This window comes from Pantherophis guttatus, chromosome 1, assembly GCF_059756535.1.
Source record: "Pantherophis guttatus breed Tessera chromosome 1, ASM5975653v1, whole genome shotgun sequence".
Classification (NCBI taxonomy): Eukaryota; Metazoa; Chordata; class Lepidosauria; order Squamata; family Colubridae; genus Pantherophis; species Pantherophis guttatus.
In genome coordinates, this window is record NC_142063.1 from 344,605,556 (window position 1) to 344,625,616 (window position 20,061).

General features: G+C 45.8%; 1 protein-coding gene across 3 annotated transcripts in view; it reads right to left on the reverse strand.

Annotated features, from left to right (window-relative positions):
• Window positions 1-20,061, reverse strand: part of RPH3AL (rabphilin 3A like (without C2 domains)) — a 43,334-nt gene that overhangs the window by 7,504 nt on the left and 15,769 nt on the right. For all 3 annotated transcript variants that reach the window (XM_034405489.3, XM_060693249.2, XM_087883455.1), the window contains 4 exons: window positions 14,872-14,958; window positions 8,549-8,735; window positions 3,396-3,509; window positions 2,107-2,274 (listed from right to left, as the gene is read on the reverse strand). In XM_034405489.3, the coding sequence (XP_034261380.1) occupies window positions 2,107-2,274; window positions 3,396-3,509; window positions 8,549-8,735; window positions 14,872-14,958 (556 nt within the window). The remainder of the gene's footprint in view (window positions 1-2,106; window positions 2,275-3,395; window positions 3,510-8,548; window positions 8,736-14,871; window positions 14,959-20,061) is intronic.

Consider the following 20,061-nt stretch of genomic DNA (forward strand, 5'->3'; position numbering starts at 1 on the left):
ATAACTTTTTTGGGTCTAGATGCCATCTATAAAACATTTTATAAAAGTTCTCCCTTAAATTTTGCGCTTTGGTAATGTCTGATTGATAATCTTAACTGGGGCTTATTTTTGGGGTAGGGCTCATATTACGAGCACCCTGAAAAATCATGCTAGGGCTTATTTTCCCGTTGGGTTTTATTTTCAGGGAAATACGGTAGCCCTCAACTTACGACCACTCGTTTAGTGACAGTTAGAAGTTACAACGGCATTCAAAAAATGAGTTATGACCGTTTTTCACCCTTCTGGCCACTGCGGCATCCCCGGGGTCATGTGATCAAAATTCGAGCGCTTGAATCAAGATTTAAGTGGGGGGGGTTAATAGAAGGGTAATTGTTTTGATTAAGTAAATTTGAGTAAATTTTTTTAAGATGGTATTAGTTGAGATAGGTAATTTCAGATTAAGAAATAAGTGGTATGGCAAAATGGAATATATAAAATTTTGTTAAAGAGGATTAAAAATTGTATAAATTGATGACCGGATCAGGCCTCTGTTCCGAAAAGATGTAATTTGTCTGCTGAGAAAAATAAAAATAAAAAAAAAAAAAACTTTTTGCAAAAAAAATAAAAATAAAAATTTGAGCATTTGGCAACTGGCATGCATTTATGACGGTTGCAGCATCGGGGGTCATGTGATCGTCATTTGTGACCTTCCCAGCCGGGTTCTGACACGCAACGTCAACAGGGGAAGCCAAACTCGCTTAATGACCAAAATGATTCATTCAACATGTGCAGCGGTTGACTTAGAAAGCACGCAAAATGGGTCAAAACTCACTCAGCGACAGAAATGTTGGGCTCAATTGTGGTCGTATGTCGAGGACTACCTGTAATAACCCTCTTTTCTCCCAACCAAATCAAGTCCGTGTTTTTCTCCCATCCGGTTCTGACTTAGGCTTCCTTAAAAATTAAACAGCACAAACTTAGTCCCGGCAAACCTCTTTAATTCATACGGCTGTAAATTACTTTCATTTACAGTCCACAAGGCTTGATAAACAGTCTTTCAGAGGAAAGTTATCAACACCCACCTATCCCGTGTGGAACGCTGCCAAAAGCTAATTTCCAGATGCAGGACAAGGCCAAACTCAGCACAGAGTCACAAACAGAACTTTCAAACCTTGAATCGGCCAACTAATTGCTTCCTGCAAAAGCTCACGTCCCGTTCGCTTCTCTTTTATGTCTTATGGGTGTCAACCTCAACACGTCGTGGTTGTCATTCAGGTGGGCGGGGGGGGAGGGAAAACTCCGCTTACCAGTTGTCATATCCAGATTGCGTACCGTTGCTGATTCCACCCTGCTTGCCATTTCCGCAGTAGCCGCCGGGATGTGAAAGCCTTGGATAGGATTTCTGCCGCTAAGGGAGCCTCCATTTTAGCAGCTCCAACGCTATCGCCGCTGCACAGCTGAGAGGCGAACCCGGAAGTGACTACGCGGCTTCTAATATTAAAGACTATTCCTTAGTGTTTCGACGAGCTGGAGGGGCGGAGCTTTGTGTATCATACCCACGATGACGGAATGTAACTTAACATTGGGGGGGGGAGTATGGCGTGGAGTCACGGGATTAGCGGGTAGCTTTGAAAGGTGATGGGAAGCACTGCGCGGTAGCGCTGACAATAAACCATTCTCCACGGGTGTTTGTTGGTTCGTGCCAGAGCCGAGGATAAAGATTGCTAAAACACAGATAACTTCTGGTTTGGAGTCTTATTTCACCGCGGAATTCCGGAACCTGACAATGGGAGGGGCCAATCATCTCCAGGCCTTACTCCCAAGTCAACCCTGTTTCTTTAATTGTTCTTGTCTCCTGGCAGCTCTGCGCATGCGCACACTGGGAACAGGCTCCCGCTGCTCTTCTGCCTCGCTGATGTCAGTCTCCGGAGACTCCCAGATGGCCCTGGCCTCTCTCTGCCTCCGACACAGAGCCCTCATCTGAGCCTTCCCCAGACTCCCGGACTGGCCCACGTTTCTCCCCAACCTCCTCACTGTCCAAATCTGCTGCCAGCTCTGCTGGCCACTGGCGGGCCACAACACATCCCTAGCCAGGAAAAAAAAGGTAATTTTCTTTGCCCTACTTACCAGGAGTGCTTCGGACGGTATCGCTATCGCCATCTTCACGGTCACTCTGGTAGCCCTCCGGGGCACTGTATCGCTCGCTGCCGAGACTGCTTTGGCTTTCTGATTTGGTGCTTCCCAGAGTCCGACCGGTGCTTCCGCTTGGCGACCGGGCAGCCTCGCCACTGGAAACTGAAGCAGAAATAATAATAATAATAAATTGAACGTGATCTTGAGTGTGAAAACCAGCCTTATTGCTGGAAATGAAGCCGGTAGGACAAAATCCCGGTGAATAAAAACATAAATTGAACAGCAATAGCATTTAGACTTATATACCGCTTTACACTGCTTTACAGCTCTCTCTAAATGGTTTACAGAGTCAGTGTATCGCCCCCAACAATCTGGATCCTTATTTTATTGACCTCAGAAGGCTGAGTCGATCTTGAGTCAATCTGCCCACTGCCAGGATCAAACTCCTGGCAGTGGGCAGAGTTAGCCTGCAATACTGGATTCTAACCACTGCGCCACTGTCCATGATGAATGAACAAATGAGTGAGTGAGCGAGCGAGCAAATGAATGAATGAATGAATGAATGAATGAACCAAAATCCATCTCCACTATCAAAGCAAAAAAAAACAAAACCCAGAAATTTTGGGCTCAAGGACTACATGTAATAGCTTTTCATCGTCTTCTGTAAACTCACCCAATGGATTAATTCAATAATAACTTTATTGTCATTGTACATGTATACCCATACAACGAAATTCACTTAACACCCAAAGACCAGGTCCAACACACATAACAATCCCCAAACACACTCCCACCCACCACAATTTCCCACCCCTAAACCACCCAAACATCCACACAACAGACCAAGTCATGCTGTCCAACAGCTCACTGATGGCCCTTTAGTTCATTGTTGAGTGCAATTATAGCTCTGGGATAAAAACTATTCAGAAGACGTGTGGTCCGAGTTTTAATTGTTCTGTATCTTCTGCCAAAAGGCAACAGTCCAAAAAGATTGTAAGCAGGTTGGGAAGAGTCTCTGAGAACGTTATGCAACTTCCTCAAACAGCGAGATTCGAAGATGTCGTCCAGGGCTGGTAGCTGGAGCCCGATGATATTCTGGGCAGTTTTAATGATTCTCTGTAGAGCTTTTTTGTCCGCTACAGAGCTGCTCCCATACCATGCAAGAATGCCGTATGTCAGGACACTCTCAATGGCGCTGCGATAGTAGGACAGAAGTAACCGCAAGAAGCGTGAAGTCACAATTACGCCTATTTGCACATTCTCTAACAGTGGGTTTTGCTCACCGGAGTCTGCTGGGTGCTTCCTGATCTGGAAACCCTTTGATCCCACGGACAAGGACCGATCGTCAAAACTGGAGGAGCTGATCTCAGAATCGCTGTCGCTGTCGCTGGAGACAACTGCGGGAAAACAAACAAAATGGCGGAAGGTGAAGGCCGTCGTTCGTCTCACTTAACAACTGCACTGCTTAATGACAAAACATTTGGTCCCAACTGCTGTCGTAAGATGAGGACTACCTATATACATTGAGTATATATTTACCTGACACCCAATTTTTTTTTTTTTAAAAAAGAGTTATCAACTGGGGACTTATGTTGGTGTTAATAATAGTAGTTAATAGTACAGCTAGTCCTCCATTTAGAACCATAATTTCCTTTGCTCAGCGAGACAGTTATTAAGTGAGCTTTGCCCCATTTTACAACCTTGCTTGCCACAGTGGCTAAGTGAATCTCTGCGGTTGTTAAGTGAGTCACACGGTTGTTAAATGAATCCGGCTTTCCCCGTTGACTTTGCTTGTCAGAAGGTCGCAAAAGGGGATCACAGTACCCTGGGGACACTGCAACCGTCATAAATATGAGTCAGCTGCCAAGCATCTGAATTTTGATCTCGTGATCACAGGGATGCTGTAACGGTCGTAAGTGTGAAAAAACGATCACGAGTCGCTTTTTCCAGTGCGGTTGCAACTTCAAATGGTCACTAAAAGAACTGTTGTCAGTTAAGGGACGTGACTTGAAATTTGGATGGCACAGCTACTTAAGTTATGATAAAGTTAAGACGAATGTAAATTTTAAGTACCGTATTTTTCAGACTATAAGACGCACCAGAGTATAAGACGCACCTACCTTTTTTGGTGAGGAAAAGAAGAAAAAGAAATCTCCCTCTGCCTCTGAACAATTTTGCCTCCTTGCAGCAAACAGCCAACAGCCTGCTTTACTTTCATTTTCGTTTTCATCATAGCTTGATTAGCACAAGGGGGAAAAAAATCTGCTCCAGCAATTTATCTCCTTGCAGCAAGCAGCAGAGCCCTGCGCAAAACAGCTGAGAGCAAATCAGCGGAGAGTCAGGAGGCCGATCCAATCAACTTGTGCTAATTAGGCTGTGCTGAAGCTGAAAGGAATTGTTTTTTTCTTGCTGTTTGCTTGCAAGGAGGTAACTGCTGCGAGGCAGAGGCCAAAGGGTGGGGGCCAGTGGGTGGCCGGGACTACATTCGGTGTATAAGACGCACCTAAATTTTCACCCCCTTTTAGGGGGAGGGGAAAGGTGCGTCTTATACTCCGAAAAATACGGTAGTGCCTTTTTAGAGGTGCTTTTTGAGAATTTGGAACAGGTATAAACCAAAACCACAGAAGTTCTCTTCTTGTTGTGGCCTGTCGGCCGCCGGCCCCTCCAGCAGCCGAATCAGAGGAGGAGGAGGAGGAGACATCAAGGCAACTCTGAGAGCTCCGAGGGGGAAGAGGGAATGCGGCTGTCAGAGAGAGAGAGAGGCAGAGCCTGGGCCGTCCATCAGCCCTCAGATGGAGAGTCAACAGCCCCCAGGTCTGGAGGTGGCTGATGAGGAGGAGGAGGAACAGCTGGGTCCAGTGCCTGACACACGGATGCACAGAAGGCAGAGGAGAGGAGAGCAGTGGAAATCCGTGGGCTGGTCCTCGGGACGGAAGAACCACCATTGCTAATGAAGCCCCACCCTAGCTCTGGGGATAAAAGGCGGGGGGCAGAGATGAGTAGATGTGAGAGACAACTATTCGTCTTCAGGACAGACGGACTTGTTAGCCTGAGAAGGAAACTTTTTGCCGGGGCTGCCGGCGCCCCTAATAAAGGAATCTTTTGAGTTCACTTCAGAGGATTTGTCATGTTTAGGAGTTGGTCAGAACACTTCTCTTCAGGAGAAAAATGATAATTAAACCCATTTGGTTGACATATGACGAGCGATTAACATTCCTTGGAAGAGAAGCCTGTCTGAAAAACAAGGGAAAATCTCAAGGAAGGAAGGTTTTACTTGTCAATTTTTTTTACGTACGCTCAATTGCTTGGAAGATTTAAAATGGATTTTAAAAAAAAAGAATTCTGTTTTGACAGACGAAAGGAGCCGATTTTGAAAAAGACTTATGCGCCGTTGATGAACATCTTATTGCTAAAGTGCATAAATTGTTATTGACGATGAATCAGGAAGAGGAATATGTGTCCAGATTTTATGCTTAAATAAGCAGGAGGTTTTGGATATAAAGGTACAGTAGTCCTTGCCTTACGACGACAATTGACCCCAACGTTTCTGTTGCGAGACAGTTTTTGAGTGAGATTTGCTCAATTTTACAACCTTTCTCACCACTGTTGTTAAGTGAATCACTGCAGTTGTTAAATTAGTCACACAGTTGTTAAGTGAATCCGGCTTCCCCATTGACTTTGCTTGTCAGAAGGTCGCAAAAGAGGATCACGTGACCACCCGGGACACTGCGACCGTCATAAATACGAGTCAGTTGCCAAGCGTCTGAATTTTGATCCGCGACTATCGGGATGCTGCAATGGTTGTTAAGTGTGAATAATGCTCATAAGTCAGTTTTTTTTTCAGTCGTGCTGTAACTTTGAATGGTCACTAAAAGAACTGTTGTAAGGGGAGGTGACTAGGTGGCTCAAGTGGCTAAAGACACTGAGCTTGTCGATCAGAAAGGTTGGCAGTTCGGCGGTTCGAATCCCTGATACAAGCCTCCTGCCTGAGCAGGGGGTTGGACTAGATGGCCTCCAAGGTCCCTTCCGACTCTGTTACTGAATATTCTGCTTGAAAATTGGGAAAATAGGTGGACGGACTGAAATTTACACTGAATTATTTCAATAATTTGAAAATATTTATCAAATGATGTAGAGATAGTCGTCCACTTACCGTTCGAAGTTACGATGGCACTGAAAAAATGCGACGTAGGACCGTTTTTCACACTTATGACTGTTGTAGCATCCCCATGGTCACGTGTTCAAAATTCAGACTCTTGGCAGCCGACTCATATTAACAGAGCCTTGGTGGCGCAGCAGACTAAAGTGCTGTTAAGTAGCACCAGATGCCTGTAATTACTGCAAGTTTGAATCTCACCAGGCTCAAGGTTGACTCAGCCTTCCCTCCTTCTGAGGTAGGTAAAATGAGGACCCGGTTTGTGGGGGCAATAAGCTGACTTTGTTTAAAAAAGAACACCGCTTGGGGGGCCGCGAAAGCCCTACTAAGCAGGTATATACAAAAGTGTGAAGGCTATTGCTTAACGCATTGTAACCTGCCCTGAAACTCCGGAGAAGGGCGGCATATAAATCGAACCAATAAATAAATAAATAAATGAATGAATGAATGAATGAATGATGTTACGGTGTCCCGGGGTCATGTGATCCACTTTTGACAAAGCAAAGTCAAGGGAGAATCCAGATTCACTTAACAACCGTGTGACTAACTTAACAACCACAGTGATTCACTTAACAACGGTGGCCAGAACGGTCATAAAATGGGCCCAAGCTCACTTAACAGCGGTGTTGCTTAACAAAACGGAAATTTTGGGCTTAATTTGTGGTCATAAGACGAGGACGAACTGCACTGTTGGGCCTTTAACCTCATTTACTCCTTTTTTACCCTCCCTTACGGTAATTTTAGATTTTGACTTTTTTATTATTTCGGAAACTTCATAGAATCCTTTTTAAAAAAAAAAAAAAAACACAAAACCTAGAAATCCGCAGAGGCTTTGTATTTTACCTTTTTTTTTTTATTTTGGAAACTTCATAAAAATCCCTTTTTTTAAAAAAAAAAAAACACCCAGAAACCTGCAGAGACTTCGCAGCTGTCACAAGCGGAGCGTGTGACTCAAACACGCATATGGTGGCTGTTAAATCAATTCCGATGTTCTTTTTTTTTTCTTTAAGGAGGAAAAAAAAAAGGAAACCACCTCCCACCCCTCATCCACCCCCCCCCAAAAAATCTAGGAGGGTGTATTAGCACTAAACCTCATTACGTGGCTTCCCACCCACCTGTCATCTGGCATTTCTGCTTTTTTTCTTGCAAACTCAAATTGAAGGGAGAGAAGGCAAAGGTACAAGCCTCAATTTAGCTGACAAAAAAAAACCCCAGGGTGGCTATTTGAACTGGGAAATTGTTCCCACTTTACAAGTGGGAATCCGCACCCCCCCTTCGGCTATTTAAGCAGCCTGCGGGGAGGAAATCTGCAGAAGGCAGCTGTTGGATGGGGAAGATGAGATTATGGAGAGGAAGAATGAAGGGCCCCCTTGCCAATCTAACTGCCTTCCTATCATCTAATTTTGAGCTAAACTTAGTTGGCAGGCTGCCCCTCCCACCCCACCCCAAAGGGACCTCTGGCTAGGAAATGTGTAAAACAGGGAATTGCTTAGAACAACGTATATCAGGGCTGAAAGGGACTTTGGAGGTCTTCTAGTCCAACCCCCTGTTCAAGCAAGAGACCTATTACCATTCCGGACATTCCAAATTCCCCAGCCGGCATGCTTTAAGATGGGTTAACTTCAACTCCCAGAATTCCCCAGCTAGCATGCTTTAAAATGGGGGAATTTCAACTCCCAGAATTCCCCAGCCAGCATGCTTTAAGATGGGGGAATTTCAACTCCCAGAATTCCCCATCCAACCTGCTTTAAGATAGTTGGACTTCCACTCCCAGAATTCCCCAGCCAGCCATGCTTTAAGATGGGTGGACTTCCACTCCCAGAATTCCCCCAGTCAGCATGCTTTAAGAGGGGTGGACTTCCCCTCCCAGAATTCCCCATCCAACCTGCTTTAAGATAGTTGGACTTCCACTCCCAGAATTCCCCATCCAACCTGCTTTAAGATAGTTGGACTTCCACTCCCAGAATTCCCCATCCAACCTGCTTTAAGATAGTTGGACTTCCACTCCCAGAATTCCCTAGCCAGCATGCTTTAAGATGGGTAGACTCCAGCTCCCAGAATTCCCCCAGCCAGCCATGCTTTAAGAGGGGTGGACTTCCACTCCCAGAATTCCCCAGCCAGCATGCTTTAAGATGGATGGACTCCAACTCCCAGAATTCCCCTGCCACCATGCTGGCTGGAGAATTCTGGGAGTTGAAGTTCACCCCTCTTAACATTGCTGAAGTTGAGCTTCTGTTTTCCAAGTTCCCCATGTCTCTCATGGGGGTGGGGAGTGCTAACCTTTTCCTCTGGCCCAGGTATAGGTGTGATCCGTCCCGCTACCCCGGAGCTCCAGCGATGACGGTTCCGGGCGAGGAGGAGGGGGCCGAAGGTGGATTTCCTTGGCTTTTTTGCCGCTGGTCTCTTTTAATGGCAGGATGCATTTGGGGAGGCCTTTGAAGAACCAGGCTCCAGATCGCTTCCAGACCTAAAGACGACATTTAAAAAATAAATTAAAAAAAGAGGGGTTCAATTATTCGGATTGCTCCTTTATTTTTATTTATTTTTTCACTTTATTTAATATTCATTTTATATTCATTCGCTTTCAGGCTTGCAAAATTAATGTCAGCCTTCCCACACAGAGCCAACGTAAGAAGATGAGATCATCGACTTCATTGTTAAAGCTACGTTCGCAGAATCTTGCAAAACCGATTGTCCGTATAGGTGAATCAGGGTAAAAATTATGGAAAATAAACTTCTTTGTAGCCGCATCCCCGAAGCATTTCGTAATAATGATTAATATTGTTCCTTTAAAAAAAATATATATATATATTTATACATTTTTTCTTCTTCTTTAAAATACATAGGTGCTTAATAAACAAGTGCATTGTCTGGATCCATTTGTTTATACAAAATATTAATGAAGAGCCTTGGTAGTACAGTGGTCTAAGGCACCCTGTTATTAAGCTGGTTATTAAGACCAGCTGCCTGCAATTGCTGCAGGTTCGAATCTCACCAAGCTCAAGGTCGACTCAGCCTTCCATCCTTTCTAAGGTAGGTAAAATGAGGACCCAGTTTGTGGGGGCAATAAGCTGACTTTGTATAAATATACAAAAGAATGAAGGCTATTGCTTAGCGCATTGTAAGCCGCCCTGAGTCTCCGGAGAAGGGCGGCATATAAATCAAATTAAAAAAAAAAACTAGTAGTAAAAATAATAATTGTAATATCATCCATAATTAAAATGCTACAATTTACTTAATATAGTAAAACTTTTTTACTTCATTTGCTTATATGTTTCAATAATCTTTAACCTCTAATTTCTATCTCTTTTATCCAACCATTGATAAAACATATTCCATTTTAAAAAAATATTCTGTTTCTTCCTTATCTTTTATTATTAATGTCAGTCTATCCATCTCTGCACAATCTACCAGGTTTCCCCGAAAATAAGACTGGGTCTTATATTAATTTTTGCTCCAAAAGATGCATTAGGGCTTATTTTCTGGTTAGGTCTTATTTTGGGGGGAAATACGGTACTAAATGCATCCATCTGACTGACAATCTTAACTGGGGTTTATTTTGGGGGTAGGGCTTATATTATGAGCATTCTGAAAAATCACGCTAGGACTTATTTTCCGGTTGGGTCTTATTTTCAGGGAAACAGGGTAATATTTTTTCTAATGATACGTTCATCTGTAGGTATATCCTCAATATTGTTCCTTTTTTAATAGCACCGGTATCCCGTCTAGAAGACTTTTGGGGGGAGGCAGAAAACACCTATGAAAAAAACAACCCAATTCCAAACAATTGGATAGGTGTTGTTTGTGAACCTCTGTTGTGGTTATTATTTAAAATTTATTTTAATCTCCCCCAGGCTGGGCGGCTATAAAAATTTAAAATAAACAATAATTCCAAATAGCGACCTTGAATTTGGGAGGTTGGGCAGAAAAAAAGAGACCCCGATAGTCGTTTGCAGTTTGTGCACATGTGTGAAAAAACCTGGGGCAGAGGTGGGTTTCACAGCAGGTTCTAACCAGTTCTGGAGAACCGGTAGTGGAAATTTTGAGTAGTTCGGAGAACCGTTAGTAAAGATTCTGACTGGCCCCACCCCCATCTATTCTCTGCCTCCCGAGTCCCAGCTGATCGGGAGGAAATGGGGATTTTACAGTATCCTTCCCCTGGAGTGGGGAGGGAATGGGGATTTTGCAGTATCCTTCCCTCTGGAGCGGGGAGGGAATGGAGATTTTGCAGTATCCTTCCCTCTGGAGCGGGGAGGGAATGGAGATTTTGCAGTATCCTTCCCTCTGGAGCAGGGAGGGAATGGAGATTTTGCAGTATCCTTCCCTCTGGAGCGGGGAGGAAATGGAGATTTTGCAGTATCCTTCCCTCTGGAGTGGGGAGGGAATGGAGATTTTGCAGTATCCTTCCCCTGGAGTGGGGAGGGAATGGGGATTTTACAGTATCCTTCCCCTGGAGTGGGGAGGGAATGGGGATTTTACAGTATCCTTCCCCTGGAGTGGGGAGGGAATGGGGATTTTGCAGTATCCTTCCCCTGGAGTGGGGAGGGAATGGGGATTTTACAGTATCCTTCCCCCAGGAGTGGGGAGGGAGTGGGGATTTTACAGTATCCTTAATGACCGTGTTGCTCACTTAACAACCCCAGCGATTCACTTAGCAACTGTGGCATTAAAAGACGTAAAATGGGGCAAAGCCAGGGGTGAAATTCAACCGGTTTGTACGAACACGCCCACCCAGTCACCACTCACCCCTTCCAGCCGCTCGACCCATTCAACGATAAATACTGCAGCAGAGAGAATCCGAACTTTTTTCCCTCCATTCACTGCTGCAGCCTGTCCCTTTAAGGTAGTCCCCGGGAGGGAGGGGGGCCAGGAGTGGACCATAAAGGCAGCAGCAGCTCGGCTGTGAATGAAGGGAGAAAAGTTCGATTTTCTTGTGACCTACGCTCACTTACTCATTACATGACACAATTAGTCTCAAACAAACCTATTTTATTACAACAGCTGAGAATTACGTTCATTCCCAGCTTAGTCCAAATTAATTCCAAAACAAGTCCTTCAGAAAAAGTCCTTCGGGCTTATCACAAACCTTTATCTTTTTTGGCACCCTGCCAGAGGCCTTTCTTGGCAAAGCCCCACAAAGTTCAGAAACAAGAGATGCCGACTGGAAACAGATTTAGCAACGTTGCTATCCTACAAAGAGCCCAAGAGCCTTTGCTGCTCTTTTAAGCCTTATGGGAGGGGCCAATCATTTCCTAGCCTTACTCCCGAGTCGTCCTTTTTGCTTTCGCTGCTCTTGCCTTCTGGCAGCTCTTCTCATGCGTGCACTAGGAACAGGCTCCTCCTGTTCCTCTGCCTCTCTGCTGTCCGCCTCTGGAGGCTCCGGAGTCCACGCATTACTCCCAGATGGCCCTGGCCCCATCTCTGCCTCCGACGTGGAGCCCTCGTCCGGGCCTCCCCCAGACTCCAGGACTGGCCCATGGTCCTCCCCAGACTCCTCACTGTCTGACACCGCTGCCAGCTCCGCGGGCTGCTGGCAACCACAACAGGTTTCTCTCTGCCACAGCATTCACTATGAACCCTTCTGGTGCTCATACACACATTTTTTCCTACCGGGTTCTGTGGGCGTGACTTGGTGGGGTCATGTGATTGAGTGGCCGTGAGTGACATTGAGTTGGCCACGCCCACTCCATCACAAGATCCACCACCACGCCACGCCTACAGAACCAGTAGGGAAAAAATTTGAATGAAACCACTGGGCAAAGCTCACTTAACAACTGTCTCGCTTAGCCACAGAGATGTTGGGCTCAATTGTGGTCGTAAGTCGAGGACTTGCCGTAAATGCATTCTACAGAAAGCCAAGGAGGAAATTTTCGGGGACGTTCATCTGAAAATACATTCGAGCCAAGAGAAAAGTAATTTCAGTTAAGAAGAGGGCCAAAACCTCACGGATGATAAGAGGTCACGAAAGCCGGTCACCAACTTTACCCCGTCCAATTTTTTTCAAGAGCGCACTTTCTTTTCCAATTTAGATTTTAATACAGAGATTAGGGATGAAGGGAATTTATTAAAACATATTTTAATCTATACAGTCTCGCACAAAAGGAAGAGCAATTGTCACAGAAAGAAAGGCGAAACCCTGAAACTCAATTTAATTTCTGCCCGCCGGCAAAAACTCATCAAAAACTCAACGAGGGCACACTTTAAACACAAACATACACACACAAAAGTGTTAGACTTATGGAAACTGTGCCAGATAAGACATTTTCCCCCGTGAGAAATTTATTTTTCCATTCTGGAAAAATAAAATAAAATGTGAATTGATGCTCAACGGATTAGAACAGACTGAATTCCTGCCTCGAGATATTTATTCTTTAAAATTGGACAAGAAAAGACAACATGGAGAAATAAACGTGTAGCTGATAACATGGTAGGAAACAAGAATCAGAGACAGATCATTTTTATTATTATTCAATCCTCAAAGGAGTCCAGACCAGTGTGTCTCATTGGTTCATTTCTTGCCATCGAAGGCAGGGGTCTCCAATCATGGCAAATTTAAGACTTGTGGACTTCCACTCCCAGAATTCCCCAGCCAGCATGTTTTAAGATGGGTGGACTTCCACTCCCAGAATCCCCCAGCCAGCATGCTTTAAGATGGGTGGACTTCCACTCCCAGAATTCCCCAGCCAGCCTTGCTTTAAGATGGGTGGACTTCCACTCCCAGAATCCCCCAGCCAGCATGCTTTAAGATGGGTGGACTTCCACTCCCAGAATTCCCCAGCCAGCATGCTTTAAGATGGGTGGACTTCCACTCCCAGAATTCCCCAGCCAGCATGCTTTAAGATGGGTGGACTTCCACTCCCAGAATCCCCCAGCCAGCATGCTTTAAGATGGGTGGACTTCCACTCCCAGAATTCCCCAGCCAGCATGCTTTAAGAGGGGAGGACTTCCACTCCCAGAATTCCCCAGCCAGCCTTGCTTTAAGATGGGTGGACTTCCACTCCCAGAATCCCCCAGCCAGCATGCTTTAAGATGGGTGGACTTCCACTCCCAGAATTCCCCAGCCAGCATGCTTTAAGATGGGTGGACTTCCACTCCCAGAATTCCCCAGCCAGCCTTGCTTTAAGATGGGTGGACTTCCACTCCCAGAATCCCCCAGCCAGCATGCTTTAAGAGGGGTGGACTTCCACTCCCAGAATTCCCCAGCCAGCATGCTTTAAGATGGGTGGACTTCCACTCCCAGAATTCCCCAGCCAGCATGCTTTAAGATGGGTGGACTTCCACTCCCAGAATTCCCCAGCCAGCCTTGCTTTAAGATGGGTGGACTTCCACTCCCAGAATCCCCCAGCCAGCATGCTTTAAGATGGGTGGACTTCCACTCCCAGAATTCCCCAACCAGCATGCTTTAAGATGGGTGGACTTCCACTCCCAGAATTCCCCAGCCAGCATGCTTTAAGATGGGTGGACTTCCACTCCCAGAATCCCCCAGCCAGCATGCTTTAAGATGGGTGGACTTCCACTCCCAGAATTCCCCAGCCAGCATGCTTTAAGATGGGTGGACTTCCACTCCCAGAATTCCCCAGCCAGCCTTGCTTTAAGATGGGTGGACTTCCACTCCCAGAATCCCCCAGCCAGCATGCTTTAAGATGGGTGGACTTCCACTCCCAGAATTCCCCAGCCAGCATGCTTTAAGATGGGTGGACTTCCACTCCCAGAATTCCCCAGCCAGCATGCTTTAAGATGGGTGGACTTCCACTCCCAGAATCCCCCAGCCAGCATGCTTTAAGAGGGGAGGACTTCCACTCCCAGAATCCCCCAGCCAGCATGCTTTAAAATGGGTGGACTTCCACTCCCAGAATCCCCCAGCCAACATGCTTTAAGATGGATGGACTTCCATTCTCAGAATCCCCCAGCCAACATGCTTTAAGATGGATGGACTTCCACTCCCAGAATTCCCCAGCCAACACGCTTTAAGATGGATGGACTTCCACTCCCAGAATCCCTCAGCCAACATGCTTTAAGATGGATGGACTTCCATTCTCAGAATCCCCCAGCCAACATGCTTTAAGATGGATGGACTTCCACTCCCAGAATTCCCCAGCCAACATGCTTTAAGATGGATGGACTTCCACTCCCAGAATCCCCCAACCAGGATGCTTTAAGATGGATGGACTTCCACTCCCAGAATTCCCCAGCCAGCATGCTTTAAGATGGGTGGACTTCCACTCCCAGAATTCCCCAGCTAGCATGCTTTAAGATGGATGGACTTCCACTCCCAGAATTCCCCAGCCAGCATGCTTTAAGATGGGTGGACTTCCACTCCCAGAATTCCCCAGCCAGCAATGCTTTAAGATGGGTGGACTTCCACTCCCAGAATTCCCCAGCTAGCATGCTTTAAGATGGATGGACTTCCACTCCCAGAATTCCCCAGTCAACATGTTTTAAGATGTTTGGACTTCAACTCCCAGAATTCCCAATTGGGAGTTGAATTCCGCACGTCTTTAAAGGGCCAAGATTGAAAAACTGATTAAAATAATCTCCCCTGACAAACAGCAAATTACCAGAACAATTATCAGCAGAATTGTGGCACCATTGCAAAAACTCACCTCTCTCTGCTCGCTGCAGATCTTACAGAACCAAACGGGCCGCTTATGGGCACCCGGCGTTTCTATGCCACACTTTGTGCAAACTTTCTGGGGAGAGAGAGAGAGAGAGAGAGAAAAACCAATCAATCCAAAACTGGTGACACCAGTGGGTAGATGGGTGGGTTGGCCGGGACATGGGGGAGAAAGCATCAATCTCTAAAAATGTGGCGAAATGTCTTGCCTCCTGCAAAGGAAAAAGTTGAAATAATAAATAATATTATTATATTAATATTTATATTATTATTTATATTATTATTTCAACTTGCAATTAATATTTATATATTAATAATAATAATAATAATAATAATAATAATAATAATAATAATTGCAAGTTGAAATAATAATATAAATATTAATTGCAAAAAAACCACATTTCCCCCCAAGTTTCCAGGCGGTCCTCGACTTACGACCACGATCGAGCGCAAAATGCCCGTTGCTAAGCAAGGCAGTAGTTGAGTGAGTTTTTCCCCATTTTACAAGCCTTCTTGACACCACTGTTAAGCGAATCACTGCACTTGTTAAGTGAATTGTGTGGTCCTGAAGCAAATCTGGTTTCTTTGGCAGAAGCCGGCTGGGAATGCCGCGAATAGGGATCACATGATCCCCCCCCCCGAGACTCTACAACCGTCATAAATATGAACCAGTTGCCAAGCGCCCGAGTTTTGATCACGTGACCATAAGGGTGCTGCAATGGTCGTAAGTCTGAAACGCGGTCATAAATTATAATTTTTTTCAGTGCTGCTGTAAGTTTGAATGGTCATTAAACTTTCCAAACTAACTTGGTTAACAATGGAAAACTGGGGTTGAATTGTGGTCGTAAGTTGAGGACATACGAAAGCATTACTTTCTTAACTTCGGACATTGGCACTTCGACCCCAAAGTATTTTCCCACAATGCACCTGAGGTACCCTCTCTCGAGAGGTTCAAATACAGGTAGTCCCCAATTTACAACAGTTCATTTAGTAACCGTTCAAAGCTATACGTCTTCAAAGCAAAACTAAAGGAAGTCCAGTTGCCTCTTTAAAAAGCAGCTCTGGGACAATCACGACTTGGATGGCCGAGAATCTCCCATAGACACACACATTAAAATGAAATTTCGATCTCCCGCAATTGGATTATGGCCAGAAAGAATCATCAAGGCAACGTTAGTCTTTGCAGGTCTCTCTCTTCCTGTTCTGACCTGGGCTCCCTTAACAAGTAGGAGGCGAGAATTGGTCCCGGCAAAAGCTCTTTTATTTACACGACTTGTGAATTACGTTCATTCGCGGTCAGCAAGGTTTGTCCAAACAGTTTTCCAAAGGAATATTCATCAACACAGACCTTATCTCGTTTGGCAAGCTGCCACGTAACTTGTTCCCAACCGCAGTACAAGGCAAAACTTGGCACAGAGTCTCTCAAGGAGTCACGGAACGAATTGTTTCCTGCAAAAATCCCACTCCCTATTTACTCCTTTTTTATTTCCTGTGGGAGGGGCCAATCACCTCCAAGGCGTGGCTTTACTCCCGAGTCGACCCTGCTTTCTGAGTTTGTTCTTGTCTTCTGGCAGCTCTGCGCATGCGCACACTGGGAACGGGCTCCAGTTGTTCCGCTGCCTCGCTGCTGTCTACCTCCCTCTCTGCCTCCGACGCAGAGCCCTCGTCTGAGCTTTCCCCAGCCCCCAGGACTGGCCCAGTGGTGGGTTCTAACTGGCTTTACTACCGGTTGTCTTCGTGCACATGCTTCGCGCGAGCGCATTAGGAATATGTCCAGCTGAGGTGCGGCAATCCACTCTGCCGCACCTATCAGCTGGGCTAAAAATAAAGAAATAAAAGGTAGGAATAACACAGGGGCGGGCAGGAGGGCCCAGCTCCCAGAAAAAGAGAACCGGTTCGGTGACGTCATATCGTCACTGCTACCGGCTCGACCGAACCGGGCCGAACCAGGAGGAATCCACCACTGAACTGGCCCATGTTCCTCCCCAACCTCCTCACTATCCGACTCTGCTGCCAGCTCTGCTGGCCGCCTGCGGGCCACAACACTTCCCCGTCTTCTGATTTCAAGACCAGCCAGCAAAAAAAAAAAAAAAAAAAAATAGACACAGCCGTTGTTTTTTCCCAGCCATCTGGACAAGCCGAATGAGCCCGCAGGGCAAAGCAGTTCAAAAAAGATTTCAAAAGAGCTGCGAGGCCCAAACAGAAGGAATAAAATCAAATGGAGGGCTCAATAAAAAAAGAGAATTGGGGGGGAGGGGGAAATCAATTCCACAGCGAGATGGAATAACCATTTCCCTTGCACGGCGCCGGTAAATTAATACCGCCGGCCGTATCCGCGGCAGGATGCTGAACAGTCACGGGAGGCTGAAAAAATGTCAATCTGGAGGGGGTCCTCGGTCGAAAAAAGGTTAGGCAAGAAAAACCGAATAGACAGGTACAGAAAAAGGGGTACCTGCAGTGGTGAAATCTAAAATTTGTTACTACCGGTTCTGTGGGCGTGGCTTGGTGGTGGTGGGGGTAATGTGACTGGGTGGGCGTAGCTATTTTTTTTTTTTTTTTTTTTTACTTTTAAAAGCATTTTGCCTGATCGGCAGAGGCTTACCTCTGGGGCCTGGTGGCGCAGCTGGCTAATAGCCTGTTATTAACAGTCAGCTGCCTGCAATTACTGCAAGTTCGAATCTCCCCAGGCTCAAGGTCGATTCAGCCTTCCATCCTTTCTAAGGTAGGTAAATTGAGGACCCAGTTTGTGGGGGCAATAAGCTGACTTTGTATAAATATATACAAAAGTATGAAGGCTATTGCTTAACGCATTGTAAGCCGCCCTGAGTCTCCGGAGAAGGGTGGCATATAAATCAAATTTAAAAAAAAAAAATTCAGCTGGGATCGTCAGAGGCATTTATTTATTTATTTATTTATTTATTTATTTATTTATTTATTTATTTATTTTATTTCGAATTTATATACCGCACCTTCTCCCGAGGGACTCAGGGCGGTGTACAGCCAGATAAAAACATACAATACAAACATTAAAAACAATTAAAAGGATATATATTAATTTAAAAGAAAAAAACCCTTTTTTTCTTTTAAAAGCCTTTGACGATCCCAGCTGAGCTGCGAGATCATCAGAGGCTTTTTTTTTTTTTTACTTTTAAAAGCATTTTTTGCCCAAAAAGGTTGTAGAAAAAATGCTTTTAAAAGTTAAAAAAAAAGCCTCTGATGATTGTGCGGCTCAGCTGGGCATGGGGGGGGGCAGGGATTTTTGTTACTGGTTCTCCGAACCACCCGCCACCATCACTACCGGATCAGGCGATCCGGTCCAAACCGGGAGCATTTCACCCCTGGGTACCTTGGCTCAAAAGTGGTAACTGGGAGGGATCAGAATACAGAATACAGGCTAACAGAGTTGGAAGGGACCTTAGAGGTCTTCTAGTCCGACCCCCTGCACAGGACCCTTCAGTACAGGTGGTCCTCAACATACAACGGTTCATTTAGTGACTGTTCAAAGTTACAACGGCACTGAAAAATGTGACTTACAACTGGTTTTCACACTTACGACCTTTGTAGCAGCCCAACGGATCATGTGAGCAAAATCCAGGCACTTGGCAATTGGTTCACACTTATGACCACTGCTGTGTCCCAAGGTCATGGGAATCACCCTTTGCCCCCTTTTGATCAGCAAAATCAACGGGGAAGCCAGATTCACTTAACAACCGGGTTACTAACTTTTATCAACTGCAGGGATTCGCTTAACGACTGTGGCAAGAAAGGTCGTACCAGGGGGCAAAACACACTTAACAAATGTCTCACTTAACAACAGTCATTTTGGGCTCAATTGCGGTCGTAAGTCAAGGACCACCTGTTCTCCTTCACTGGGCTCCCCAGCAGGAAGATAAAACAAGATAGAGGTAGTCCTCGGTTTACAACGACCGTGGAGAGCAGAATTTCCATTGCTGAGCAAAGAGGTGGTTAAGCAAGTCCCGGCCAATGTTATCCCCTTTGTTGCCACAATTGTTAAGCAAATCAACTGCCGTTGTTAAGTAAATCACATGGTTGTTAAGCCCCACTTTGCACAAATGGCAATCACGTGACTATGGGACGCTGCCACAAGCTGGTTGCCCAGTCCCTGAATTTTGCTCTTGTGACCGTGGGGATGTTATGTCGGTCCGTAAGCACGGGGTTGCAAGTCACTTTTTTCAGTGCCGTTGCAAAGTCAAACGGTTACTAAATGAATCATCATCATATATTATTATTATTATTATTATTAATTTATTTATTTATTATTATTATTTATTGAATTTGTATACCGCCCTACTCCCGAAGGACTCAGGGCGGTGAACAGCCGAAAGATAAAATACATATAATACAAATGTTTAAAAAAATCATTAAAATACAATTAAATAATTTGGCCCATAAAACAAAATTTTAAAACACCCCAAATTTATAAGACAAATTTAAAAATTTAAAACAGTTTAAAAAGAGGTTAGGCCAGGCCAGCCTGCTGGAATAGGAATGTTTTGAGGGCATGACGGAAAGCGCGCAGGTCTGTAATCCTCTGTATCTCCGGGGGGAGCTCGTTCCAGATGGCAGGTGCCCCCACAGAGAAGGCTCTCCCCCTGGGGGCTGCCGGTTGACACTGTTTGACCGACGGCACCCTAAGAAGTCCCTCTCTATGGGAGCGTACTGGTTGGTGAGAGGCTACTGGTGGCAGAAGGCGGTCTCGTAGATACCCCGGTCCGAGGCCATGGAGTGCTCTAAAGGTGGTAACCAAAACCTTGAAGCGCACCCGGAAGACCACCGGGAGCCAGTGCAGCTTACACAGGAGGGGGGGTCACATGGGAGTGCCATGTCGCTCCCATAACCACCCGCGCAGCCGCAATCTGGACAGGCTGGAGCCTCCAGGTGCTCCTCAAGGGGAGCCCCATGTAGAGAGCATTGCAGTAGTCCAGGCGGGAAGTGACGAGGGCATGAGTGACCGTATTTAACGAGTCCCGATCGAGAAAGGGATGCAACTGGCGAATCAGGCGGACCTGATAAAATGCCCTCCCGGCCGCAGCCGTCAAATGCTCTTCTAAAGACAGCTGCGAGTCCAGGAGGACACCCAAGTTGCGAGCCCTCTCCGTGGGGGCCAACGACTCGCCCCCAATGGTCAGCGATGGCACCAACTGACTATATCGGGATG